This window comes from Hemibagrus wyckioides, linkage group LG21, assembly GCF_019097595.1.
Source record: "Hemibagrus wyckioides isolate EC202008001 linkage group LG21, SWU_Hwy_1.0, whole genome shotgun sequence".
Classification (NCBI taxonomy): Eukaryota; Metazoa; Chordata; class Actinopteri; order Siluriformes; family Bagridae; genus Hemibagrus; species Hemibagrus wyckioides.
Window position 1 is genome coordinate 17,013,279 of NC_080730.1, and position 27,441 is coordinate 17,040,719.

At 38.5% G+C, this 27,441-nt stretch overlaps 2 protein-coding genes across 4 annotated transcripts in view; one reads left to right on the forward strand and one right to left on the reverse strand.

Annotated features, from left to right (window-relative positions):
- camk1b (calcium/calmodulin-dependent protein kinase Ib) overlaps nt 1-15,714 on the reverse strand; it is a 35,626-nt gene extending 19,912 nt beyond the window's left edge. The window contains exons 1-3 of one of the 2 annotated variants that reach the window (XM_058373685.1): nt 15,601-15,695; nt 13,384-13,396; nt 8,924-9,034 (exon numbers count right to left, since the gene is read on the reverse strand). In XM_058373685.1, coding sequence (XP_058229668.1) covers nt 8,924-9,034; nt 13,384-13,394 — 122 coding nt within the window. In that variant the 5' untranslated portion in view covers nt 13,395-13,396; nt 15,601-15,695. Of the gene's footprint in view, nt 1-8,923; nt 9,035-13,383; nt 13,397-15,600 lie in introns of both variants that reach the window. The other variant, XM_058373684.1, reaches the window with a different exon arrangement.
- Nucleotides 15,715-18,388: 2,674 nt separating this feature from the next.
- Nucleotides 18,389-27,439, forward strand: nek4 (NIMA-related kinase 4). 2 transcript variants are annotated; one of them, XM_058373702.1, is made up of 16 exons: nt 18,389-18,649; nt 19,798-20,064; nt 20,356-20,553; nt 20,935-21,042; nt 21,392-21,546; nt 21,626-21,749; nt 22,519-23,055; nt 23,144-23,200; nt 23,978-24,118; nt 24,193-24,327; nt 24,442-24,508; nt 25,227-25,336; nt 25,643-25,734; nt 25,816-26,024; nt 26,187-26,320; nt 27,126-27,439. In XM_058373702.1, the coding sequence occupies exons 1-16, from the start codon at nt 18,563-18,565 to the stop codon at nt 27,222-27,224; spliced, it is 2,520 nt and encodes an 839-aa protein (XP_058229685.1). In that variant the 5' UTR covers nt 18,389-18,562; the 3' UTR covers nt 27,225-27,439. The 2 variants fall into 2 exon arrangements, with proteins under 2 accessions (XP_058229685.1, XP_058229686.1); XM_058373703.1 differs by having other exon boundaries at nt 25,230-25,336.
- The last annotated feature ends 2 nt before the right edge of the window (nt 27,440-27,441 follow it).

A 27,441-nucleotide genomic window follows, 5' to 3' on the forward strand; every position in this document is an offset into this window, starting at 1 on the left:
ATCTGGCTTTATGGTAAATGATAAAAAGGCTACTAGACAAACAATTGAGAATCCTTTTGATGAGATTTAAAGAATTCCCACATATAATGCATACACATTCCCAAACACATGGCACAATTAGCCCAGTAGTCAAAGATAAATTCTATCAGATGCTGGAAACACTTCAAATATATGTAGCAAATCTCAAGACTTGGACTGTAATTCATCAAGTCCCTCGCAGTTATGAAGCATTCATGTGAAACAAGCGTCTTTGTACGGTAAGAAGGAAAATGTTACCAGCAGAGTGAACAAGGTTGAGTCAGACAACATGTATATATGGAGTATTTGGTACCCAACTGTGCACTTTTTAGCGCTTGGTTAGCAGAGGGACTAGCTGAAGACTTCCTGAGAACTTGGCATTGCAAGCTGAAGCAATTTCCTTTTTCAAAACTAACACACTTCACTTTTAAGTGATAGTGAATATCTGTCACCATTTGAAGGCCTGCTCCAAAATTAGGTCATAAAATTACATTCCTAGCACTGAGCTACCACTGGGTAAAATGCTAAATGACCAAAGTAGAAGCCTTTATTTGTCACATATACTTTACATCACAGTAAAATTCTTTCTTGGATGCTGGGGTCAAAGCGCAGGGTCAGCCATGATATAGCACCCCTGGAGGAGAAATGAGGGCTAAGGGCCTTGTTGAAAGGCCCAACAGTGGCAGCTTGGCGGTGCTGGAGCTTGAACCCTGATTTTTTTTGGTGTGTGTGTGTGTGTGTTAACTCACAATAATGACCCTATTAATGTGTTTTCACCCACCCCAGACCCCAGCAATGGTAAGTACCTAATAGTAATAAATTTGCATGGTAAAAAATAACCTCATATTATACCTCAAAGGCACATATATAGCAAGAACAGGAAGAAATACCTTAATGATGTTTTATCCTGTGGTCATACAAGGGACTGACCACCTTCACTGCAACTCTAACCTCAGTGCAGGGATGGTAACATTTCCTCAAAGTTTTTTCATGGACTGTACCCTGTATACCAGACAAGATGCCCAACTATAGCAGAACAGAAGGACAACATACTACAGGCTACAGTCAGCTCAATGCAAATGAGATGTGTTGCATTGCTACAGGCTAATGGTAGTCACACCAAATACCGATGTGGTATCAAGCTGTTGGGTGGTGTGTTGATACAACAGGAAATGCATCACAGCTCTGGATCCTGAGCTCAGGTTACCGTCTGTCTAGAGCTTTGCATGTGTTTGAATGGGTTTCCTTCAGGTTTCCTTCCAAAAACAAGCCAGAAGATGGACTGACATTTCAATTTTTTTTATTTGATTTAATTCAAAAGCGAGAAAGAACACAATTGCAATGTAAAATTTTCAGTTCATTCTTTTTGAATTCAATTCCATTTATATGTTTAGTGCTTTTAACAATGGACATTGTTCAAAGCAGCTTTACAGAAATATAAAAAGAGAGAAAATCTATAAAACGTTTAAAATTAAATTAATAATTGTAATAATTTAATTATCATTTTTAATAAAAAATAAAATAATCCCTAATGAGCAAGCCTTAGGGGTCCTGTGTTGAGGGAGAAACTCCCTGAGATGATATGAGGAACCTTAAGAGAAACCAGACTCAGAAGGGAACCCATCCTCATTTGGGTGACACGAGACAGTAAATAATGTAAATGTCCTTTCTACAGCTGTTCATGCTCTTTGAATTTCAGTGTAAAGTTGCATTCTGTTATATTATCCTCTGGGGTCCTTTCATCAACCTCACAATTTTTATGCAAGAAGCAATAACAAATACACAATCAACCCCAACATTATACCCAAACCCATAACTCCAGATCATCAGATGAACAATATGCACTCTGGCTGCAATTCCATCGTCCAATCAGCAGAGACGATTATCACTATACTACTACTACTATATTTCTTGCCTTCAAGACATGAAAAAAAAAACAAAACCATACTTTTGGGCAGTGGTTAGTCCCAGCACAGCCAAGTTGCCACTGTTGGGCCCTTGAGCAACCCTCTCTGCACCAGGGGCGCTGTATCATCGCTGACCCTGCGCTCTGACCCCACCCTCCAAGGATGGGATATGCGAAGAAAGAATTTCACTGTGCTGTAATGTATATGTGACAAATAAAGGCTATTTCATTTCAAATACAAATTTTCCAAACCCTTACTTCGTACTAACTGTTAAAACCAGATCTTTCCAAATAGCGTAAACTCTGACACAGCTAATCAAACTTATCAAGATTTGGCACAGAGCTTGCTTTAACTGCATAATAACACTACCAGATATAGTTATGTAGCGCACTACAAGTATAATAATAAATAAAAATACATTACACTTTAATAGTGCACTACATCTTCAGTCAAGGGCCATTTTAAATGCAACCCATTCTCTTATCTAGCTGGGGTCAAGTAATCTCATGCGCTACCAATCACAGTATGTTTGTGTGTGTGTGTGTGTGTGTTACATTTTCACTGGAAAAACTGCTTCTTCCACTGCATTTCCACCCACAAAAGCAGATCCCCAAAAGGACTATAAGTGTTTCAACAGGAATAAAAAAAAAATCCAAAATTAAGTTTAAGTTAATATAGATAACTCATTTTAGATCAGACTTTGATTTGAGATATTGCATAGTCAGATCTAAAATATCAGATCCAGGCCATATTAAGCTTACAAAATCTTCTCAGCATCGATTTGTGTCACATATGTTGCTTGAAAAAAAATCTAAGTACACCTCATTTGACTGCATCATGCAAGCGATATTTCAGTGGATTTATGCTTGCCAACATACAGCTGTAGGTTTAAATCCCTGGATAAAATAGCAAGCCACAAATGTAAGTAAGATGTCAGGTGTTTTTGTGTGCGAGAAGTGTTTCATTTGTTTTAATTTGTTGTTCTAGGAGAGGTGTGAGCTGGAGGTAGGTGTGTGCATGCATGTGCAGGCGTGAGTGAGGAGGGAGCAGGTGTCTCTAGCAGCCTGGTAAACACAGGAAGGTGTCTCTATGTATAATTTAACCATCCATCCATACAACCACACACACACACACACAGCCAAACACTTACAAACGAATACCATATTATATACACGGTGCAGCTAAATGGAATGTTATTTCCAACTCTAAACACTTCCATTATATATTCAACAGTCTTGTTCTTTTAATATTCATGAGCCGGGACTATCTATCTATCGATCTATCATCCTGTCCAGCCCACAGAGCTCCGTGAAATAAGAGCTCGAGTAACATAATACTCCTCTGTGCTCCCCTTTTCCACAGTACAGGGACTAACAGGCTCAGAAACTTTAACCGAGAGACAGACTTTCACAGCCAAGTGCCCCCTTACTGTTTAACTACAACACTGGTTATGTATGTGTCAGCTTAAAAATGAGGGTTTATTAGGCTAAAAGGGAAGCTGAATGTGGAATTTGTAATGAAAACAAAACATTACACAACCAAGTCTGGCATAAAACTGGACATCTGCACAAGACTGGATGTGTAATAGGAAAATAATCAATGGCAGAGTGATGTCATGGAGCTGACATGAAGCGAGGTTACTGTTAACACACGGAGTTCTGAAACATCTGAAACAAATTAGGTTCCTGTCACTTTTTATAGCTGTCTTTTTTTAACTCTTCGCGGGTTAACAAGACCATTTCAGAAAACCTACTGAATGTTACAAAGTGGTGACATGGGAAACGCCCTCCATTAATAGTTATAATAAACCCAAAAAGGAAAATATATTACATTTTGTATTTTTTTAAAAATTGTGTACATCTAAAATGTACAGTAATTGTTCTTTTGCTGTTCTTATTATTAACCTTTCTTAATAATAACACTACAAATTTTACAGATTGCGGTTTTTGTGGTTAATTTTGAATTTATATATTAAGTCTGTATTACACAATTTAAATCACATGGATAAAATTCAAATAATGATTTGATCACATAATGCATTTTTTATTTAATAAATCACTTCCTTTTCAAATTCTCAAGTATTTTTGTTTACTTAATGAAGGTGTTCAGAATGGAATTTGTTTTCTGTGATCATTTTAAAATGGAGTTTCTAACATACAAATTAAAATTTTTACAAATATAAAAGCTGTATTTTATATTAATGTAACTTCAAATTTTCAAAGAAAGCACAAAAGACTAACTCCGAGATGATTAACACCAAGTCCTGCTGTTTGTATAATTCTACAACTTACTCAAGTGTGTGTTTTAGTCAACAAAAAAATATCAAATATCGAGAATTCTTTATATTCTTGGTGTAAGCCCACACCCTTACACCTCCGCCTAGCCACATAATGGCTAGATAAGGTCATAAGTTTTTAATAAATGCATAGCATGATTTCCAAAAAAAGATAATAAACCACTGAGTAAAAATAATACAACACATATTGTACTCTTCGCTTCACTCTGGGTTAATCAAGCTTTACTCAACTTCTACATTTATTTTTAAGGCAATAAAAGCAGTAGGTGCTTGGCAAGAAGTAAGGAAACACCACCCAGAGCTGACAAAAGAGTTTATAGCTTCTGAAACTTTATTGTGTGTTAAAGATAAGGAGATAATGTTGTAGATAGAAAAGGCACAAATGTGGGTTGTTGGTGAGCTTGGGATTCAAGATATGGTACTATTCTTGGAATTTTTGAATTATTCTATATTTAAAGCGAAATATTTGAGCTACCAGCTTTGTGGAATGAAAAACAGGTCACAGCAACATAGTACAACAACAAGCACAGTAAAGAACAACAGCCACGCATAAGGGAGCAGATCCATACTCCATATTGATTTTCAAATAATTCCAGTCCTGACTCTCGCTAACCATCATCTGCAAAGCATGCTGGGAATTGTCATAGATCATGCCACATCACTGTGTTACTACAGGGAGTCCATTAGTCGATCCAGACCGATGTGACCCGGTGAAGAAAAGCAATCTTCTTGTCACACCAGCAAAAATCAATACTGGAGATCGTAAAGGTGTGGTGGGCAAATCAAACTGGTTCCTCAACGAGTCGCATTTCGATTCAGTTTGAGAAGACTACATAAGAAATCACAGATATTCTGAGGTGGCTTAAGAGGTTGTGCAGCAGCATTTCAAGTAAGTCTTCAAATCTTACACAATCTTACATCATGATTACGGTCAAACTGAAAATCCGTGGAAATGACTTAAAAAAGATATTGTATGCGAAGATATGTTTTGACTCAACGCTACAGGTTTCATCTTTTTAAGGATTTATACATTTAAAATGCATAGGCATGTCTATGTAGGATCAGTAGTAGCTGGATCAAGTCGTTTTGTTTCTCTAAACGATGCTGATAAACACCAGACCAGCCTCAGAGAGAGAAAACAGATTTGCTACTCTGAAGCAGTGCTGGCACTCATTAATTATTTTCTGTTTTAATTACAGGAGCTAAGAGTCAAGAAACCCAGAAACAGAGCCATACAGCCCACTGCCTTTGGACATTGCTGTCCCTAAAGGACAAAAGAACATTTGTTAAGTCATCTCTAAACAACACCGGGGGCGGAAATAAAAAAGAAAGTCTGTTTGACATAAGATGGTCCAGAATGCATGTCTTACCCAAACGTTTACACAAGAGAGTCATTATGATCGTGATAAATTTGTTTAATGGTGGTGTCATAACTCCAGCAAGGAGCTAGGAGGATTTTATAGAAATATGACACTTATCGAATACGAGTTTACATTTTGTGGTTGAGCAAAGTTTATCTTTGGCATACAGGAGCCACCTACAAACTAAACATTAAAGTCATGAGAACCACGTCCTCTATGCCATCTTAAGTGAGATTTTTTTTGCTGTCTTTGCCATATACAACATAGACATCTTTCCATTAAAGCCATTTGCAAACTGCATGACATTCCACTTTGGCTTGCTCCAAGTAAAGTGTTTTTTTTTGTTGTTGTTGTTGAGAAATGGAAAGTCATGTGCAGCCAGTCACCAAAAAGCCAATCCTTGTTTCTGTAATGAAGGCAGTGTGGGATGAACAAGAGACTCCATTTGAAATTTAATGAATGTGTCGAGGGATTGCGCTGCACATTAATATGAATTAGACAAGAACAGAGGAAACCTGGAACCTCACAACACTGTTAAGGACCATTGAGTTATCTATTGTTCTGGAGATGAGTAATGAGAGGACAGACTCTTTACGGCAGTTTACGTCTGCTTAATATACAGTCAGGGAAAAAAAAAAAGAGGGACTACTGGACATGTAGATTTTTGTTCTTGAAGTTCAATGTAATTTTCCATGTGGAAGTCCCATTATGTCTTTTCACTAAAAGTACAAAAGACCTTCTACCTTGTTGCAGATTTTTGAGAGTGTACTTAGCAAAGATTAAAATGAAGAGGTCAATTTTCTCTAAGGTCAACAATTCATTTACATTTATTCAATTGGTCAACGTTTTATCTGAACAAAAGAACATGGGATTTGAGCCTGACCTTCTGTAAGGTCATACTACTAAGTTCCCACTTTTATCATTTGCTCCATATCATGCAATACATCTATAAATCTAAGTAAAGAAGTGCAAGTAAACGAGGAACCTGGAACTATAAAGGTCCCAGTGAATGTGAAACTGCATTAGTGTGCAAAATGTCAGAGGGGGTTCCTGGAAACTGCCCTTATCTGACAATAGTGAACAAAAAAATCATGACCAAAAAAAAAAAAAAAAAAATCATTTCAGCGAGATTAAACCGAGCCTCACAAATGCTCACACATTCGTCGGCGAGATTATTAATAGAAAATAAAACTTTGTTTCCATAGCAACTGTTTTAGTCCATATGGAAAGTGTCTGCTCCAGTTGCCAAGACAACCAGCCCACGGTGAACTCGGAGCTAAGCGAGGCGGGGAGAGCTGGCGATGCTTTCCTCACTGTGCCTGGACAAGAGGAGGGTCGGAAAATTCAAACGTGGTGCGAGTTGAGCTTGTGAGGTTGTAAGGCTGAACGCATGCCTAGGCTTGCACTCTAACATGGAACTGGATTGAAAATGAGACCTTTTCAGAAAAATGGTACATTGTTCAATGGAAATCTTTCACTAACACCTATATAGTCTTGGGTAGAGAGGTTCTAGGTGATTGGTTTAGCTATGGGCCAGTGGTGGCAGAGTGGTTAGGATTCAATGCAAGAACCCAGAAGGTTCTGAGTTCAATCCTAGAATTGCAAGAGAATTGTTGTTTTGCAGCAAGGCCCTTACCTCCTCAACTCTATGGCTGAATTAGTCTCGCATTCTGGTTTAGTCATTTCAGATAAAAATGTCAGCCAAATAAATAGTCCATGTTTATTGTCATCCCATCCATATACATATGCACATGGAATGAAATATTGTGACCCCAGAGCCATAGTGGAAGCTGTTATTTTAGACAACCCTTTAGCTTGCTCTCTCCCAGGACCTTCCAGCAGAGCATGCCTCAAAATTACTGCCTGAAAACTGCACGAGAGGGGCTCCTCTGTTCTGGGAATTCCGGCTTGGGAATACTAGAGCTAGAAATTCCTCACAGAGGTCAGCTTACTTTTCACGAGGAGTTACCAAAGCCTGGCCACATATGGCTGCCATTAAACTGAAAGCAATTACAAACTCCTAAATGATCTCAGGGCCTGGTAGTTCCTCTACCGATGCTTAGACCGTTGGTGTGTTTTTAATAAGAAGTGGGTTCGACTGCTCTTCTCCTCATTTGTCTGCATGTCGCATATTACAATTAAAAAGTTCTTGTTTTTTTTTTTGTTTTTTTGTTTTTTTTTAACAGTTTTAACCTCAGCAATGACTAAACAAACGTACAAACTGAAAGCAAACATGTTCAGCCAAGCCTGGTATGATTGGGTAACATTTTAACACAAAATGTGTTGAGCAAGGCAAATGAGGAAACAGTGAAGGCAGTAAAGCACAAAAAATAAATCAATAGACTCATTACTTGTCACTAAATGTCAATTAATAATACGTCTGTGCTGCATCAAAAGGGCTGAGAAAACGGATTATAGCCAAGGAATTATGGCTTTGATAATATCTTTCTCTCTGGTACTTTATGATATCTATGACTTTACTTTGGTGCTGTAAAGTAACTATACATTTTGTGCTTTTCACCTGAGAAAGCAACACACAATAAGCTCACAGTTCATGTGGTTTAAGTTATGAGAACACTGTTGCTAAGCAACTGGCCAAGCAAATGCTAGCTAATGACTGAGGCTCAATTTAACTAACTAGCACTTCTTTATACAAACAAAGGAATGGCAGAACGATGCTGGAAACGAGACAAAAATATCGGGAATGTCAACATTTTCCTCAGATGCGTTGGTAAATTACCCAAAAAAAAAAAGTCTGTGTCTAAAATTACACTAATCATTCTTAGCATGGGTGCTGCTGTATTGAAAACATGAATGTCAGAACACACTGTCAAAAATTTTCGACTTCAGAAATGAGGAAAATATCACAGTAGAGGAGTCATTAAGGTAAATAATCTCATAAAAAATGGGCAGCATAGATTTATAACATTTAACTTTCACATAGCCACTGATTTAACGCTCTAGTTTGCTGTGACGGTCACACTCTTGACCAGCATTTTACCGCAGATTTATTTATAATGACAAATTGTATATCTATGAAAGAAATATTATGGTCATTATGGTGTAATCATGTATTAAAATGAATGCTGGCCATCTTTTGCACCAAAAGTCCATGGTTAAATTTCATAACAGGATTTGTATGTACAAATTAATTAAATTATGTCCCACAGTAGCGGGGTTTTTTTTTTTAAAGTGCTAGTAAACTCTCATTACAATACTGGCCACAAGCTGTAAGTTTACACTCAAAGTGTGATATGAAGTGTGTCATGTGGAAAGCCCCATCCACTTACATTACAACGTCTACAACTTAATAAGAGCGCAATAACAGTGAGAAGACTTACGTCCCCAGAACCTCCTTGAAGTCGTAGATCTCCTTGATGTCGGATGTCTTTTTCTTCCACAAGTGTCCATCTTCACCCAGGGGCATCTTGTTACGATCAAATATCGTGAAGCTGCGAGATAGATAGCAGAGTTCAGTCATACAGATTAGGTTTAGTGGTAATAAGTAAACCTGCATTATTGTCTTATTAACTTAAATGAATGATTACGGCTATTATAATCCATGTTTTTTGGTAAACTGTAACCTTGTGAGGGATTGGGGGGGTTGGGAAGGTGTAAATCACATTATTCCACAATGTGCATGAGGGACTGCAGATCAAGGGTGAGATGAAAGAGGTGAAAGTTTACAGCTAAAGTGCATTTTGACTCCCAAGTCTCAAGTAACACAACTTATCTTGTAAAAAGGTACTTTGGGTCATTCAGATTGCAGAATCTGGGCAATGTCCATTTTTATGGTGCTAGCATATGGGTTGAAGGGCACACTAGACAGGGGTTTATATTAGGAATATGTTTCTTTTTTGGCTTAGCCTAGTGCTTAAGGTTGGGAAAGTAAATTCAAATCACAGGACAGCTGGAGAGGCCTTGTTGGGCTCTTAAGCATGGATAAACACATCCGCCAAATGTAAGCTGATCTAACCTTTGTATTCATTTTAAATTGAAATTCGTCTCAAAAATAGAACAAGATTCTAACATTTATTTGTAAAAAGGGGATCAGGCAATCCTATGACAATATTAACTTTATGAGTATTGACCACTATTACTTATGACCATTAAAGGAAAAAAAAAAAACGTAAATTTCATTGTTATATTTACCTGAATTCATTTTTTAAGGAAAAATCAATCACTCACTCACTCAATCAAATATGAGACATGTTCCAAACAATATTAAGAATGTCAATGGATTCCATTCACATTTTTTAATTCAATACCAACATTCATTTTGTAAAAATTATTTAATTAGGTCAAGTCAAAACACAAAGCAATGATCTGGGCTTCTTAAGAATTATTGTAATGCACTAGAAGTGTTTCTAAAATATTTCTCAGGTTATTAATGTCAGTCACTACGTCTGTGGTTGGCTTGCGAACGCTGCTTGTGCTGCGTTCTCACTGAAGAGTGTAAAAGGAATTTGAACGTTTGTGTTCTGTCCACTTTCAGCTTTTACATTTCATTTTTAAGATCCAGAATGTTCTATTTGTAAGAATTCTAATTGACACATGAGAAAATCCTGTAGCCAATAATGAGGCCAAGGTTACAGCTGGGTTTTGGGTTTTATTTCAATCTTAGTTTAATCTTAATTTGCACTCGTCTTTTATTAATTTAAGATTGTATTGAGCTATTCAATGATCTGAACCAAAAAAAAAGGCTTAAACTCTATCCTGATCACAGAAACTTCCCAAACTCTATCCTGATCACAGAGCTGATAAATTGCGCTAATGCAAGATCTTCCTTTTAAATATCGGCCTGTGTTTTCCCTAAAAGGTTCTGATACACGATATGCAAATGGTTCACTGAGGCTTATCGTTTTCAGGTAATCAAATGCTTCACAGTTCAACAGTAACCCAGGATTTGCCAATCTTAATTTATTTTGTGTGTTAGACAACCGTCGACTGTGCAGGGATTCTTGAGAGTAGTTACGTCCGCTTCAAATGGACTTCATGAGAAACCTCATTAGCAGATATTCTTCTGGAGAACTGTATCCGCCACCCTTATTTCAACTACTAGCCAGTGTTCTGATAACTCGACCTCAAGTTTGCTATCAAAATATCTGCAGAGATGGAATATATGGGCCATTCCATTATACAGTTAGGATCAATGAGCAGACGATCAATGAGTTGAATGACTGAGCTCCTCTTTGCGATAGTCTCGCCTCCACACACTTTCCCCACAAGAGCTTCCCTATGAGTTCATCATCCATATAAAAAATGCATTAACTCCAGGATCAGAGAGACTCTCACAAAAAAATGTTACAGATATAAAAATGATCTGACTGCATGCTCAGAGACTATTCGCATATCAAGAACGTACATGTTGGTGTTGGTGAAACTGGGAAACTTATTCTTACTCCCTGACCTCCCATAGACACCAAATCTAATGAAATCACTAATGCCTTATAGAAAAATCCTGTACAAGTGATTATATTTTCCGTCGAATCCCTAATACACGGGGCGGAGTTGTTGTTGTGTGGAATATGCGCATTGTGCCTATTTTTAGGGCATTGCGATGGCACAAATAGTGGGCGCATCAGTCATCATGCACACACACAGCCTTTCAGAGGCAATAATGGGAGGGCTTCTCGGACCAAAATAACCAGCTTAATAACAGCCTGCTTTCCAGGACTCTGGAGATAGATGCCGTGGGAGATGTGCCAAAGTCTGCTTCTCCAGTTAACGATGATCTACAATTAACGGTGATCTACAATTAATGATGATCTATCAAAGTCTTGCATGGCTTCGATCGCTTCTCTGAAAGACACTATTGTGGAGATGCAAAGGAATTTGTAACAGTCTTCATTTCGTGACAGCACGCTATCTTCTCTTTTGTCAACATGGCAAAGTGGTGCCTTCTTTTTTTATCTTACAGGAGACTCTTCTCGTGAACTTAAAATGGAAGCAAGGGTCATGTCGAAGATGTTAAACACTTCTGGTCACATCATTTCATTATTTCAAGATACTGACAGAGTATTTACGTCTACCTGCACATTTGCAAATAAATGCTCACAGGATACTCTGTGGATTAAAATGGCCTTCATCTACATTCGGAAATCTTTGAGGAAATTAGTTCTTACTTTGTCTCAGAGGTCCAAGCACTGTTCCAAATAATTCAGGGAAGCACAAATCCTAACTTTTTTTTTTTCTATGCTTGTTGATACAAAACTCAAACCAGGTACAGAGTTTTGCAAATGGACGTCTGCAGAAGTTGTTAAAATGATGTGCAAGGACATAATGACTGACGCCATTTCTTTTCTGTTCACGATGACGTGCTTAGGATAAATGTAATAATGGCCTTCAGATGTTTAATTAAAGTAGTAGTCACTTTTCCAGGCATTTCCTGCTACATCTAACGCGATATTAAACACAATTTGCATCGCAATATATGACAAGTGATTACTGCTGAATGGATAAGATCCTGTTAAATACTATTAACTCAAACTGGAAGTTCATTGCATTCATTGCCACTTAGCTTCTGGGTCTTCACTAGGTTGAAAAGTGGTGTCGTTGTGCAGAACTTAAAAGTAAAATAGACTTTTTTTCACGGATGATAAACAATTGTAGGCCAGGAAGTAACAGACTGAAGAGGCTGAAGTTCACAAGTAAGCCTCACTGCTTCTGAGTCTCGGCTGACCGCATGATGTGAAGTTTCACTTCCCTAAAAGCGCGCAGTGGTGCAACGGAAAGGCATAATTTATCGAGTAATGTCTTTCTAGACCTTTATAATTTACTTAGTTAAAGGCAAGACATAGTGAATGATAGCGAATAATGTTTAGTCTGCAGGGTAAAATCCATCACAAAGTCCTGACAACTTGTCTAAAAGTATGTAACTCATCTTGCTAAACTGGTACACAGTGAACATTAATGTGTGTGGCCTGATCTCAGAGGTTTATAATCCCTCTGTCATTATTGACACAATATGAAAGACTCAATAAAGGCTGATTTTTTATGCGCCACTTCAGTAACGACTAAAAATTAGTTCATCGTAATTGCTTTTTCCATTAGGGCAGTGTTCCACCAAAAGTTTAAGGAATTGGGTTCAATGGATTACTGTTTCACTGATAATATATTGATATACAGACAGCAATGGAAATAGGGGAAAAAGCAAAAATGCCATGCTTTCTATTCCAGAGAAGTTGGAAGTTCATTTCCATAGAATCATGAAATGATTTGTCTTTTCACACCACAAACAACTCACAAACTCACCAAACCTGATTAAAGGAAATAAACTTCCTTGAAACTTTCTTCTTTCTGGAATGTTGGCAAGCCAAAGACGCTCGTTTTTAACAGCCAAAGACAGCGAAGAATGTGACACATGATCAAATTTAGATCACACCTAAACATGCAAGATGATGCCAAAGATAAACGCTGTCATCCGAGTCGTTTCTTTCCAAAATTACAAACGCTCCTTTTGATGTTTTCGAGCTAAACTGAGATGGATGCATCAACCAGATCCTTTAACAGGCACATAGACATTCATTTCTGAGACACTCAAAAACATGTAGACAGGTCAAAATACTTTGGCATGGCTCACATCAGATTTATTTTTAGAAACAAAAGTGTATGCATGCAGGGTGAAAGGTCATAAGGGTTCAGATGTTCACCAATCAGTGTGAACTGAGGATATAGAAGGAGAGATTGAGTGGAATTGAGCAGCAGTTAACCACCCTATAATTCGGACAAATGGGGAAAGTCGTACCCAGCATGCAGCATTCAGAATAGTTGGAGCTCATCAGAAAGAGAAAATACTCACTGGTGTCCCATGGCTGCTCGAAAGACACAAGAGACACAAAAATCACACCTCAAACCTGGGTGTATAAATATCTCTCGCTCTTTTTTTTTTTTTTTTTTTTTTTAACCAAAGGTGGAACGCTATTGAAGTCCAAGTTGGGTCCATTTTAAAGTTATAAGTATATTTCAGTGATTACACCCAGGTCATTATGCAGAGATGCTAACATGCTGTGGTGCTAACAAGAAAATTCTAACAGGCGTTAAAAAATGTTGCCACAAAACCCCGAGAGGGTATTTATTCCCAAACCCAAGCCCCCCCACATTCACCACCAGCCCACCCCCACCCCCAGCTGTGTGCGAAGTCTGCCATGGCCATAACTTAACTACTCTATTTTTTTACTGACCAAAAAGACCAGGGAATACTTCTGACTCATTATCACTCCCATGTCAGAGTTCACTTAGATAAAGTTATCGTGAAGTGAAAGTTACTGCTACCAGATGCAATTGTCATTCAATGTCTCGTGCCCTTTCTTCTTCTACCATACACGACCCAGCAGTAATAACTGTCTAGCTTCTCCATGTTCATCCAGATACCTCACCACCTTGGTGAAATATGCTGACATTTCCCATGGGTTATGTAAATTGAGTTTGTTATTCTGTCCATATTTCACAACCATTTCCTTGAACTGTAACCAGACTATTGTTTATTAACAGCCTCATAAACACACCACACACTCATTAACAGTGCATCATTTCCTCCATATTATATACACAACATGGGAAAGTGATGTACATATACATATATACATATACATATATATATATATATATATATATATATATATATATATATGTGTGTGTGTGTGTGTGTGTGTGGGTGTGTATTTCCCCACCAGCATTTTCCCCAGCTTCCCCTTCCAGGTCCGAAGTGCACGAAAAGAAGACACATTTGTGGCGCTAATGACATGGAGATAACCCAAAGTGTAGCCAAATGACTGCCACAACATGACAGTCCAACTTTTATGACTTTTGTATATGATAACAATCTCTTCCCGCTCGTGTGAAATTTGCAACACACTTTGCATTAAAGCAAGATTGAAAGTATGCCTAGATGAGAGATGGTTTATAACAACTAGGCAGAAAAGGAAATCCAGCTTCTGTTATGTCAATTATCCTACTGAGCAAAAAAAAAAAAAAAAAATGCACTTCCTTGATTGCGTTGCTGAAATCAACAATGAGACATGCCTGTTTACTGCGTCCTCTTACATACTGTTGTCACATGACTCGAATGTTATGCATGCCAGGCCAGACTATACAGCAACTGATAACAGCTGGAGCTCATGTGAGACCAGTCACAAGCATTTGTGACAGACCTGTGAGTGACAGCTGAAGATAAAAATGCAAAAATGCAGAACTTAGAAGCGGGATGGTGTCTTTAAAAGAACAAGATACATTGATATAGAAAAAAAATGTCTGTGGAGAGAGACGAGAGACAAACAGACAGAAAACTGGACATCATCTCTTCCACAAATCTTGAATCGTGAACCCAAATATTTACCGTTCTTCCTTCCAGAAGCACTGGCTTGCATTTATTTGACCTTTTATGGAGCTGGAAAGTTTAAGGAAACTCCTGAATGCTTCCAGTTTCCTTTTCAGAAGGTTCCACCAGCTTTCCTGCTGTCAAAGTTAACATATGCCATTATGTTGCTCGATTTAAGTCATGCCTTTTGTTTACCAAACCGACTAGACTACGTTATGATTAAACACTTCCTTTAGTGCGTTCATAAATGTTTCTTCTTGATTGCGTTGTAGCTGTGTTTCTTTGCTTGAACGGCAGTTTAGAATTGGATCAGCCTACATCCTTAATCCCTGGTACTCATCTGAATCTCCATGCATTTCATATGAGCGCACAAATGGAGAGATAAACGCGTGCACGGGCTCTAAGCGCGACAGAACGCGTTATGAAGCATGATCGTTTCTATAAAGCACCGCAAACATGATCTGACTTCATGAACAGCTTACAAGTTAATAAAATGACAGATACGTCTTCCGCAAAAGTCTAATTCATACACGGCGCGTGCGTCTCTCTTCCTCTACAGAAGGATCCGCATGTAAAATAACTCGCAATAAATCAATCCAAAGTAACCAGACCAGGATTATCTTCCATATTTGCGTTTGATTTCACCAGTGTGAAAGTGTGTGTGTTAGTGTGTGTGTACCGGGCAGAGTTGCTTCCTACCTGAACGGCGTTGATGAGATGAGTTGGACTGACGTGCACGCGCCCGGCCCGCTATGTGTGCAGTGCAGCTCAGCTTCCTCTCACAAGCCCTCCAAAAGCAGCGCACCGCTGACGTCACAGCGTTCGATTAAAAAAAAGGGGGGGCGTGGAGGAGCGCCCGTGAGGCGTGGCTTATTAACTGTTAACCAATCACAAAAAAGATCCTCAGGTAAATCAAGGAGCGATTGTGATTGGCTGACACGCACGGCTTTTTAAACTTGTCTCTTGGCACTAATAAGCCTTGCCTGCTCTTCCAAATTACTTGTCAATTGTTGCTTTTATTTTTGTTTTAAATAAAAATGATAAAATACAGAAATTATAGAATTGCAATAATAATAATAATAATAATAATAATAATACATTATTATTATTATTATTATTATTATTATTATTATTATTATACTAATAATAATGAGAAGAAGAAGAAGAAATAATAAGAGTCCTTTTATTTTATTATTCCAAATCTAGAATATGAATTGTAACTGTTTTTTAAATAGCTTTGAATGCCATCCCTCGCTTTGAAAAAAAAAAACATAATAATAATAATAATAATAATAATAATAATGATGATGATGATGTATCAGTAAAAATAAACACAACTGTAAGTATTTATTATAGCTTTGCTTTATCTATTACCTATTTATTAACACAAGACAATTTTAAAACCTTTTTTAAAAAAATGTTTGAAAGCTTCTTAAGAAGTATTATGTGCTATTGCAATATATTTGATAACAGCTGACGATAACCGTGATGGAAAAATAATCATTTAAAACAGGTTTTGTATCATTGTAATTGAGTTTGTTATGTTCGTCTTGTTTATTCTGGCCATCTTATCTAGGTTACTGGCTTTATTGTTGCCATATCTCACCTCAAACAAATAAACTGGGAGTCATTTATTGCTATCTGACTTTTTTATGAATGTTATTTATGTCGCTGGTGTAAAACGTACAATTTATTTAGAAATTGCGCCACCTGGTGGTGAAAACGAGCTTTAACAGCTTTACCATTGAACTAAATCACACCCGTATGTAGTTCCTAAACTTTTGCCACAAAGTTTGAAGCAAACAGTTGTCTATATGCTGTAGCATTATAACATCCCTTCACTGGAACTAAGAGGCTCAAACCTTTTTTTAGCATGATGCTGCCACGTGCACAAAGCAAGCTAAATGAAGACATAGTTTGCATAGTTAGTCAACAAGCTTGGAGAGGAGGAACTTGAATGAACACCTCACTAAGCATCTTCAGGATTACCTGAAATGCTGACTAGACTTCTCTAATGCTGCTGTGGCTGAATGAACACAAATCCCTACAGCCACGTTCCAACATCTAGTGTAAAGCCTTCTCAGAAGAGTGGAGGTTATAATAAACCAAAGGGGAATGGTAGGAGAGACACAAAAAGCACATACAGGAGTGATAGTCAGGTATCCATGAACATTTATACATATGTATTTACACTATATTGGCAAAAGTTTTGGGAGTTTTGGGGGCCTTTACATGCACATGAACTTTAATTACATCCCATTCTTAATCCATAGGGTTTAATATGGAGTTGGCTCGAGCTTTGCAGCTATAACAGCTTCAACTCTTCTGGGAAGGCTTTCCACAAGGTTTAAGAGTGTGTTATGGGAATTTTTGACCATTCCTCTAGAAGCGCATTTGTGAGGTCAGGCACTGATGTTGGATGAGAAGGCCTGGCTCACAGTCTCCACTCTAAGTCATCCCAAAGGTGTTCTATCGGGTTGAGATCAGGACTCTATGCAGGCCAGTCAAGTTTCTCCACACCAAACTTACTCATCCATGTCTTTATGGACCATACTTTGTGCACTGGTGTGCAGTCATATTGGAACAGGAAGGGGTCATCCCCAAACTTTTCCTACAAAGTCTGGCGCATGAATTTGTACCAAAATCTACTGGTATGCTGAAGCATTAAGAGTTCCTTTTACTGGAACTAAGGGGCCAAGCCCAACCTCTGAAAAACAGCCCCACACCATAACCCCCCCTCCACCAAACTTTACACAATAGAATCAGGCAAGTACCTTTCTCCTGGCAACCGCCAAACCCAGTCTCATCCAACTGCCAGACAGAGAAGTGCGACTGGTCACTCCAGAGAACACGTCTCCACTGCTCTAGAGTCCAGTGCTTTACACCACTGCATCCGACGCTTTGCAGCTGCTTGGCCATGGAAACCCACTGAAGCTATCTACACACTGTTCTTTGAGTTAATCTAAAGGCCACACGAAGTTTGGAGGTCTATTAACTCTTGCAAGAAAGTTGGTGACTTTGTGCGCCTCAGCATGCGCTGACCCCGCTCTGTGATTTTACGTGGCCAACCACTTTGTAGCTGAGTTGCTGTTGCTCCCAATTGCTTCCACTTTTTTATAATACCACTAACAGTTGAACGTAGAATATTTAGTAGCGAGGAAACTTTACGAATGGACGTATTGCACAGGTGGCAACCTATCACGGTACCATGCTTCAATGCACTGAGCTCCTGAGAGCGACCCATTCTTTCACAAACGTTTGCAGAAGCAGTCTGCATGCCTAGGTGCTTGCTTTCATACCCCTGTGACCATGGAAGTGATTGGAACACTTGAATTCAATGATCTGGAGGGGTGTGTCCCTAAACTTTTGGCAATATATTGTAAGTGCATGGAACGATTTGTTACGTAAACCTGCTCCTGGTCTCAAGAGGGCGCTGCGAACAAATCCCACCGACGGATTGCTCCTATATCTCTAACGCTCACGTGGCTACGTTGCTTGGTGACGAAGAAGCCTGGCTTGACAATTTCCTGTAGCATCGCTGACCAAAAAAAAATTAATCAAAGTTTGACCTATAGACAGTAAAACTCGCTCGTGCATCAAGGGAAACTTAACATCAACTTATTCGATCGATTCGCTATGTAAACACTCCGATTAGAGGATTATGGAGAGCTATGTTTTTATCCGAGTGGTGGGGAAGGGGAGTTACGGGGAGGTGAATCTGGTGCAACACAAATCTGACCGCAAACAGGTAAGACGAGATCGGATAGCTCGAGTCTAATCATCTCTGTGGTGTGTGTGGTAGAAATGCTTTGTGTTGTCATGGCTGTGTCACATGCCTGATGAACCTCAGATGGAAGTCTATCATGCAGTAGACATACTGACAAGTTAAAATACTAGGGATCATTTCGATGTAATCTAAATTCATGTACGAATTCCCTTTGCTTTTCAGGAGGACAGAAGGTTTGTTTGCTTCTGCTGAAACTTCAGCACGTGCCAGATCTCTTTTGAGTCAGCTTTGTACACTATAATGTCATAAAATCAGCTGACCACTGGATCAGAATTGAAAAACAAAATTATGGCAATTTCTGATTCAATAATGATTCAAAGTATAGCAGTAACTCAGTTCTGGTAATGCACATCTCTGTTAATACGATCTGAAAGTTTGTCTACATCTTTTTTCTTCTTCTCCCTAACTAACTTACATTTTAGTACTGAACTTCTTTTATTATTATATATTAGATCTTCTCCTGCACCTACACCGATTAGGTATAACATTATGATCAGTGAGAGGTGAAGTAAATAACACTGATGTTCTCCTCATCATGGCACCTGTTAGTGGGTGGGATATATCAGGCAGCAAGTGAACATTTTGTCCTCAAAGTTGTTGTGTTAGAAACAGGAAGAATGGGCAAGCATAAGGATTTGAGCGAGTTTGATGAAGAGCCAAATTGTGATGGCTAGACGACTGGATCAGAGCATCTCCAAAACTGCAGCTCTTGTGGGGTGTTCCCGGGTCTGCAGTGGTCAGTGTCTATCAAAAATGTCCTTTAAGTGTGGAGGCCCCACCTTGCAACGTACAGGACTTAAAGGATCTGCTGTTAAGATACCACAGCACACCTTCAGGGATATAGTGGAGTCCGTGCCTCGAAAGGACAGGGCTATTTTGGCAGTGGAAGGGGGACCAACAGAATATTAGGCAGGTGGTCATAATGTTATGCTTGATCAGTGTATTGTATATGCACCACAGGATTCCAGCAGATGTCTTTAGTCTATCCTCCATGTCTTTCTTTGTATGTGTTTCGCTGATATTTGCAGCCTCTGACTGAGTATCAGTATTAAGTATCATGTTATGTTACTTATAGTGGTGATCTTATGTGCCGTTTTTCCCTCACACAGTACGTCATCAAGAAGCTGAACCTAAGAACATCGTCGAAGCGAGAGCGCCGGGCGGCTGAACAAGAAGCGCAGCTTCTCTCACAGCTCAAACATCCAAACATCGTCACTTACCGGGAATCATGGGAAGGAGAAGACTATCAGCTTTACATAGTTATGGGTTTCTGTGAGGGGGGAGACTTGTATCATAGGCTCAAGCAGCAGAAGGGGGAGCTGCTGCCTGAGAAACAGGTGGTGGAGTGGTTCGTCCAGATCGCCATGGCATTGCAGGTAATCCATAATCCATAATTTTATGCTTTTTAAATGCACATAAAAATCTCTGTCTTGGAAAACCAGAAGTCACAGCTTTATCACTGAATGATTGTTTTTTAAATCCTCTGAGATGGAGTGTCAGAAAACCAAGTCTCTTTGTTAGTTGTACCTATAGAAATGATAACATGTTCAAACAACTTCCGACCAATCAGATTTGAGAACACTCCACCATGCATTATACAGTCAGATCCCCTCAGCTATTAACAGGTATCACTTTATTTTTTATGTTTCTTTACTTGGTCTTATTAGTATTTACACGAGAAACACATCCTGCACAGAGATTTGAAAACGCAGAACATCTTCCTGACCAAGACCAACATTATCAAAGTGGGTGATCTGGGCATCGCTCGGGTTCTGGAGAATCAGAACGACATGGCCAGCACCCTGATCGGAACGCCGTACTACATGAGCCCTGAGCTTTTCTCCAACAAGCCGTACAACTACAAGGTATCACCTATAATACATACACTAAATGACCATCATACCTCTCATATATGTGCACAGTTACTGGCTGTAGCCTATTTATTCCTCCTTCTGTCCTGTCAATCAAAAGAAATGGACCACTGATAAGAAGCAGGTATAATATGTGGTGTAGCAGTGGCTTATTGCCAGGATAGATAAATCAACTAAAAATATCCACCCAGAGGGCAGAGATGTGGCTAGAATCTGACACTACTGAAGAGTAAATGATGATTAACACATACTGTGCAATGAAAAATAGCTTATATTTTTTAACCAGCAATGTAGAATACCTAAACAAGTTGTTCAAATGCTAATTGAAAGGCATTTCCTTTTCGATTAAAGTTAAAGTGAGTTCTCTTTGTGCAGTCGGATGTTTGGGCTCTGGGCTGCTGCGTGTATGAGATGGCGACCCTGAAGCACGCCTTCAATGCAAAAGACATGAACTCGCTGGTGTATCGCATCGTAGAAGGAAAGGTAACTTCAGTAACATACTTACATAGTAACATAGCGGCTATAAACGATTGTGACCCCACCTGCCTCTCTCTTGAAGCATGGAGAAAAATATTTTAACTTGACACGGTACTCTTATGTTATGTCAGAAAACCTCAAGTTCCAGTGCTGAGACTTTCTGACCAATCAGGATTGAGAATGCAAAAGTGCTGAGATGTAACAACAAACCACGTAGGCGATGTATAAACCTGTGGCTGTATTTTGCCTTTATTCTCCAGGGAAAGTTCAGTAATTAACCCTGGTACTAATAAATATGCTTTCAAGTTTCATTTTGTACCTCAATACATCTCTGCTTCTTGTTCTTCTTCCCCAGTTGCCTCAGATGCCAAGTAAATACGATCCTCAGCTAGGAGAGCTGATCAAGCGAATGCTGTGTAAGAGGCCAGACGACAGACCTGATGTCAAGCACATTCTACGGCAGCCCTACATCAAGCAGCAGATCGCTGTCTTTTTAGAAGCAACCAAAGAGTAAATATGCTCATTAGATTAATTAGCTTTAGAAATCTATTTTGAGTGTGTCTATTTCTTATAAATAGCTGTTTAACAGGAAAACTTCCAGATCCCGAAAGAAGACGAACAACAGGCCTAGCAGAGATACACCCGCGGTGCCTGTTCTTCAAAAACAAGAGTCACAGTGTGTTAACTCTGAGCTGAAATGCGGAGGAAAAAAGGTAAAATGCGCTCCAGAGTTATTGGTTTAGCTACAAATGATAGCGAGCTGATACAAATTATAGCTCAGACCTGCGGAGTAGTCAAAGGTTTCAGTCAAATAGCAAAGTGAACTAAGGACCAAAACTCTCAGATAGGAAAATATTCAATAACGTGACCTCAGGTGAAAGGGAGTTAACGTTAACACTCTATTTCCCTATAATAGCATATCCTGTGTGTTTTTTTTCTTCTTCTTACACATCAGAAATTTATCAATAATTGTAATTTTGTTTTTCTTATTAAAGAAAATTCACACGGTCATGTTTTTCTATGAACATAGTTACTGTTCACATTGCAGTAACGTTACTTTATAGAAGCTATAGATGTTCGTTCTTTTGATTTTTCTTGATGTTGGTAAAAGAAAAATATGTCTAAATATGTCCCAAAAAAAATCACAGTCTCAGGTGTTTTTTAAATCTGACTGTTACTGGAGAAAATGGTGACACTGGAGACTCCTTCTTCCTTCCTTTATAGAAATCTTTACCATAGCAATGATGGTATATATTTTCTTTTTTAAATGACTACAGAATCAGCTGCTCATATTATCACTACTGTCAGCTATTACAGAATAACAGTTAATACATTTTGACCAATCAGAATTGAGAATTCAGTGGTATGGGGGCAGTATATTATATGCTGAAGAACTAATACTGGTTGAAGGCTGCTGAAGCGCTAATAATGTCTTATTAAAAGCAAATTTATCGAAAAACCAGTAAGTATTTTATTTTCCAGTCCGAGGAACACCACTCCTCTCAATCTAAACATCACAATGGCATAAAGGACAATATTCTCCCAACCCCACCCCTCTCCCCAAAATCCCCGAGCCAGGGGGCTCTGAACTCGACGGGTCAGAATATAGCGACCATCAGCAACATTGACATCGACATTCAACCTCAGGAACAGAGAGACAAGCTCCAAAAAGTGAAACCTCCTCGACCTGCAATTTCCACAGCCAAACGGACAGAGAGAGAGGAGAAGAAGAAAGAGGACACTGCTGTTCCTCAGCCACACCTCAGAAAACAAGTAGCGGGTGTCCTTATTGGAAAGGATGAACGGTCCATAGTTTTGAGTGGAGCGGTACCACCAAAACACACGGAAAGAAGCGAACCTGTAAAAGGCGGTCGAGGTCCGAATGTTAACATGGAGGAGGACACCATGAAGCTGCTGCAGCAGGCAGCGATGGAGGACATAAAAACTGACAAGCGGGACACTACAGAGGTCAGAGACAAGCAAAAAACAGAGACGGAGCATCAGTCAGGAGACCGAGTGGTATGTTATACACTCTAGTGAAATGAAAGCCAAACATATAAAATAAAACATTAACACTCTATTTTTTTCCTTCTTCACTATGTTTCAGACTAGTTTGGAATCCACTGATAAGCTGCTTGAGCCCTTTATTCCAGTGGAGGTGCTGGTAAGAAGAAATTTTGTTTAATTTTCTGAAAACTGAATGTTACTTACATCACACTTAAAAAAATATTTTCTTCAAGGCACAATAAGGAACACCTCATGAAATAAGAACAATCGTTTTGTTGTCGAATTATTATTGTTATTATTAATTATTATTATTATTATTATTATTATTAATAATTAGTATTGACTATGAAGGATTGGATTTTTATCAAAATTTCGGTAGCGGTGGAAACACTGAGGTTTGATCCACAAAAGAAAATGTTCATTCAATTTACAGAAAAAGAAAAGAAAAGAAATAAAACATAATGCACAATTTGTAGAAGGGCAAAATTATGTATATTTTTATCTTATATTTTGTCATAATCATAATGTTTTCCTTTTTTTATTACAAAGTCTCATTTGTTTATTTTTATAATATTATTGCTATTATTATTATTACTACTATTAATATTACTATTATTATTATTATATTATTATTATTTTGTTTCTGTTAAAATTACACTTGCATGAAACAAGATGCTATTCTACTCATTTTGGCATTTATTTACAATATTTAATGATTAAAAAATGTTTAAAGTGACTTAATTCTTAAGCCATAATTCTTTCTCTGTTGATAATAATGATTATATACAAGAAGCTGATTTATGTACATCTAGTTCAGTTCCTTGCTTCTTATCACTTCCTGTACTGCTACATATATTCCAATGCATGTTGATTCTTTTCTAGCACAGTCTATATATACTTTAAATTCATGTGGCAAATTCCTTTTGTGTACCAGGAACCTCACAACCCAGAGCCTTCTGCAGCTCCTTCAGAAAACACCAAGCCTCCTCTTCATCCTCCTTCCTCTTCCTCTGAGCCATCCATGTCTCGTCAGCGCAGACAGAAAAAGAGAGAAGTGGCCCACAATGAGAGCAAAGTAAGTGATGCCACAACCGTTTCCATTTTCATGGCTCCTGATTCTTTTTCAACTTATTTTCTCCACTTCTTTAGATTAAAGCAGCCAATTCCAGGCCTCTGCCTCCCCTCCTGGAAAATTCCCCATCTGTAGGCATAAAAAGGATAGAAGGAAGTGAGGTTGAGATGGTTAAACACGCTGCACACTCCCAAAACGAGCCTGCACCACAGGTAGGACTCGCTTCGAGATGAAAAAGGAGAAAGTGTGACCAGTCAGATGGATTGAGGAGAGTTAAGAGAATAGGAATCGGATTTTTTGCTTAGTCTGCTCTGTTTCAATTGCAGAACCGGCTTCTATCAGCCCGAGAGAGGAGGCGGCTGAGGCAGTCACGAGAAAACCAGAGTGAACCAGGTATATAAACCTAGTGGAGCAATTTGTAAACTGAATTAAAATAACTGCACACAGTCTTTTACCAGTCTCGTGAGTTTAGCTGAAACCACAGAACTGCTAAATTCTCAATTCTGATTGGTCACAGCATGTTGATGAGTTTTCTATAACAGCAGCTCGGACAGTAGTTAGTAGGCAAATCACAGGTTTGTATTAATTTCTTTGTCCTTATATGGTATCAGTTGTAAAGTAGCAGCTAAAACAGAGATTCATACAGTGGAGAAGTAAAGTATTAACAGATAACTAGTTAATAGGGAACACATATACATTATACTATACATTAACTAAAGTATAAAAAGAAACAAAGGTAATAGGGAATAAATAAAAATAGTTAGTGTTGATAATCTGCTGGGTTATAATAGAATTATACACTGATCTAAAAAAAAAAAAAAAAAAATCCCATCTTGGAATATTTTTCTCTAACAGCGTGCACTGAGGTGCCTTTTCCCTCACTTACTCTAACCTCTCTGTTCAATCCTCCTGTTAAAACCGAGATGAAAGGTTTTCCTTCAACACCGACGATATAAATTCATGAATCTAGAGAACGCTTTCAGCTTTCTGAGGTGCTTCACGATGAAAGACAGCAGGTGTACCACGTAGGAGTGCAGATAAAAGGGAATAACGGTTCGGGTTTATTTTGCACAGGACGGTCTCTCGTTAAAGTTTCTCGTCTCATTCAAAGCAGCTCCAGCTGTCAGAAGGGCATCCTGCGACGTTGCCTCATTAAAAGTCAAGCACACGGACCAGCCTGACTGCCCAAGACCTGCCAGCGTAGCTGCTGTAACACAAAAGGTGGGAGGTTTAACCAATGCTGACTTCTTGTTTTTGCGAATTTCACTTTCCACTGCATTTTCACCAAAAATGTGAATTCCTTTTTTGTTTTATGATGAGAAGTTTACAATTATTTCTTATAATCTCATAATACAAGCTACTTGTTTTTTTGTTTGTTTTTTTTTTTGCTGTTTTGGCTCCATTGTAATTACATATGGCTGCTATGTACAGTTAGGACAATGGAAATTTCTAGAAATCAGTAAAAAGATATTGGGTAAATAGTAAAATTTGCTCCAGAATCCTTTCATAATCTCTGTCCCGAACCAGGAGAGAAAGTCATCATGGCGTCAGTCGGATGAGGAGGAGTGCAGCTCATCGACCAGCTCCACCGAGCGCTCCGAGGGAGACTACAGAGAGGGGTGAGAGGGGAGTCTTTAACTTTATTTAAATAGCTATATCAGTCGAATCACTCAAGCTCCAAATCTGCTCTTGCTCCACAGCAAAAGCGAAACCAACGAGATGCAGGACCTGGTCCAGATGATGACGCAGACGTTACGAATGGACGGCACAAGTGAGCAGGAAAGCTCGCGGTGCAAATCTACCATGCTGCCTGAGTTCAAACTGAACAGGAAGTACCGAGACACGCTGATGCTTCATGGGAAAAGCAGAGAGGAAGAGCGCGACCTTCATCTCAGTGACTTCCGCTCAGGTTTGGTTATGCTTTCTAACTAATCACCGTTTGCAAAGTTGGTTTAGCTCAAGTTTCAAAAGAGACCTCGAATTTTCCGTCTGTCATTCAGTTTTTCTGATCTTTAGGAAGCTTAAATCTCAGCGTGTATGTAGCTCATGGATCAAATCCCTCTATCCTCAGATGACTCTTCCGGGCCGGCTAAGATCAGGAGAGCCGTGGAGCACTTGCGCACAGACGTGGTTAAAGGACTCGGAGTGAAACTGCTGGACAAAGTCCTGGACATCATGCAGGAGGAGGACGAGGACAAGCGAGAGGCAAGTCAGACGCTGTTACATGTGTGAAAAGATCATTTGAATCCAATTTTAAGATACAAGATGGAAGCGTCCCAAACAACGAAAATCTGGTGTGAACCAGAAACTGCTCATACACCTGCTAAAAAAAAAAAAAAATCACCAAGGGTTAAAAAGATTAGATGAAACATAGTGCTCACACACACCTGATACAACAAATGAAGTAAAATATATTTCCTTTAAATATTGCCATGAATTTTTAGTAAATATTTAGTATTTTTTTCATTATATGAGGAAAATGTGATCTTTTGTACAAAGCAGTCAACATGTTTACTTCTTTTAAAATAGTAACCGAAAAAAAAAAATTATCTTATTAAATATTTATGATATTGAACCAGTATTTTCTTTTTGTTTATTATTGAAATATTTATTTTTTAATTTAAAATGGAACAAAAAAGAAAAAGAAAAAAAGGAAACTTTGTATTGTATAAAATAATTTGAAAGAAAGAAAAAGAAATGGATCTGTTTATAGCCTTGCCCGTTTTATTTTTTTCTCTCTCTTATGAGACAATGTTGCATGAGAATCTCAGGAGGATTTAAGGATTATTCAATTCCTAAATTCTAATAAACACTCTCTGTTTTATTAGGGCTTCACCTGGATTGAAGTACTTTATCAAAACAAATGTTTTTTTGTTTTTGCTAGATTGTTCCTAAAATTATTTATAACTATTTCTGTTTTCCTTCATGCAGATATATCTCAATATTGGGGCTTAATTCCTAGAACAGTTAGAAAAGTAAACGTTTGCTTGATTGTGTTTTCCTCTCTCAGGTTTTGCTCCAGCAGCAGATGGGGGAAGAGAAGTACAAAACGTACGGCGTCATGGTGCGCCAACTAAAATTCTTCGAGGACGTTGCGTTCAAATGCTGATAAATCCGCAGACGAGCGAACACCGATCATGTCTCTGCTGATGATGTAAATATGACCCGATGCAATGTACTGTATCCTCTGTATTTATGCAACTGACCAGCATTTCATTTCTGTTGTACGATTGTACACTTCAAATCAGTTCTCTATTTGATTGTTGAAATTTTCTGCACAACATATTATGTTTCTAAAAGTAGGATGATTTATAATAAACACTTTT

What these genes read in the sequence shown, in the direction of transcription:
- nek4 (XM_058373702.1), top strand. Translation starts at nt 18,563, where the DNA reads ATGGAGAGCTATGTTTTTATCCGAGTGGTGGGGAAGGGGAGTTACGGG. An exon ending in ACAAATCTGACCGCAAACAG is followed by an intron (nt 18,650 to 19,797) that starts GTAAGACGAGAT and finishes TCCCTCACACAG; the next exon opens with TACGTCATCAAGAAGCTGAA. An exon ending in TAGCTGCTGTAACACAAAAG is followed by an intron (nt 25,337 to 25,642) that starts GTGGGAGGTTTA and finishes GTCCCGAACCAG; the next exon opens with GAGAGAAAGTCATCATGGCG.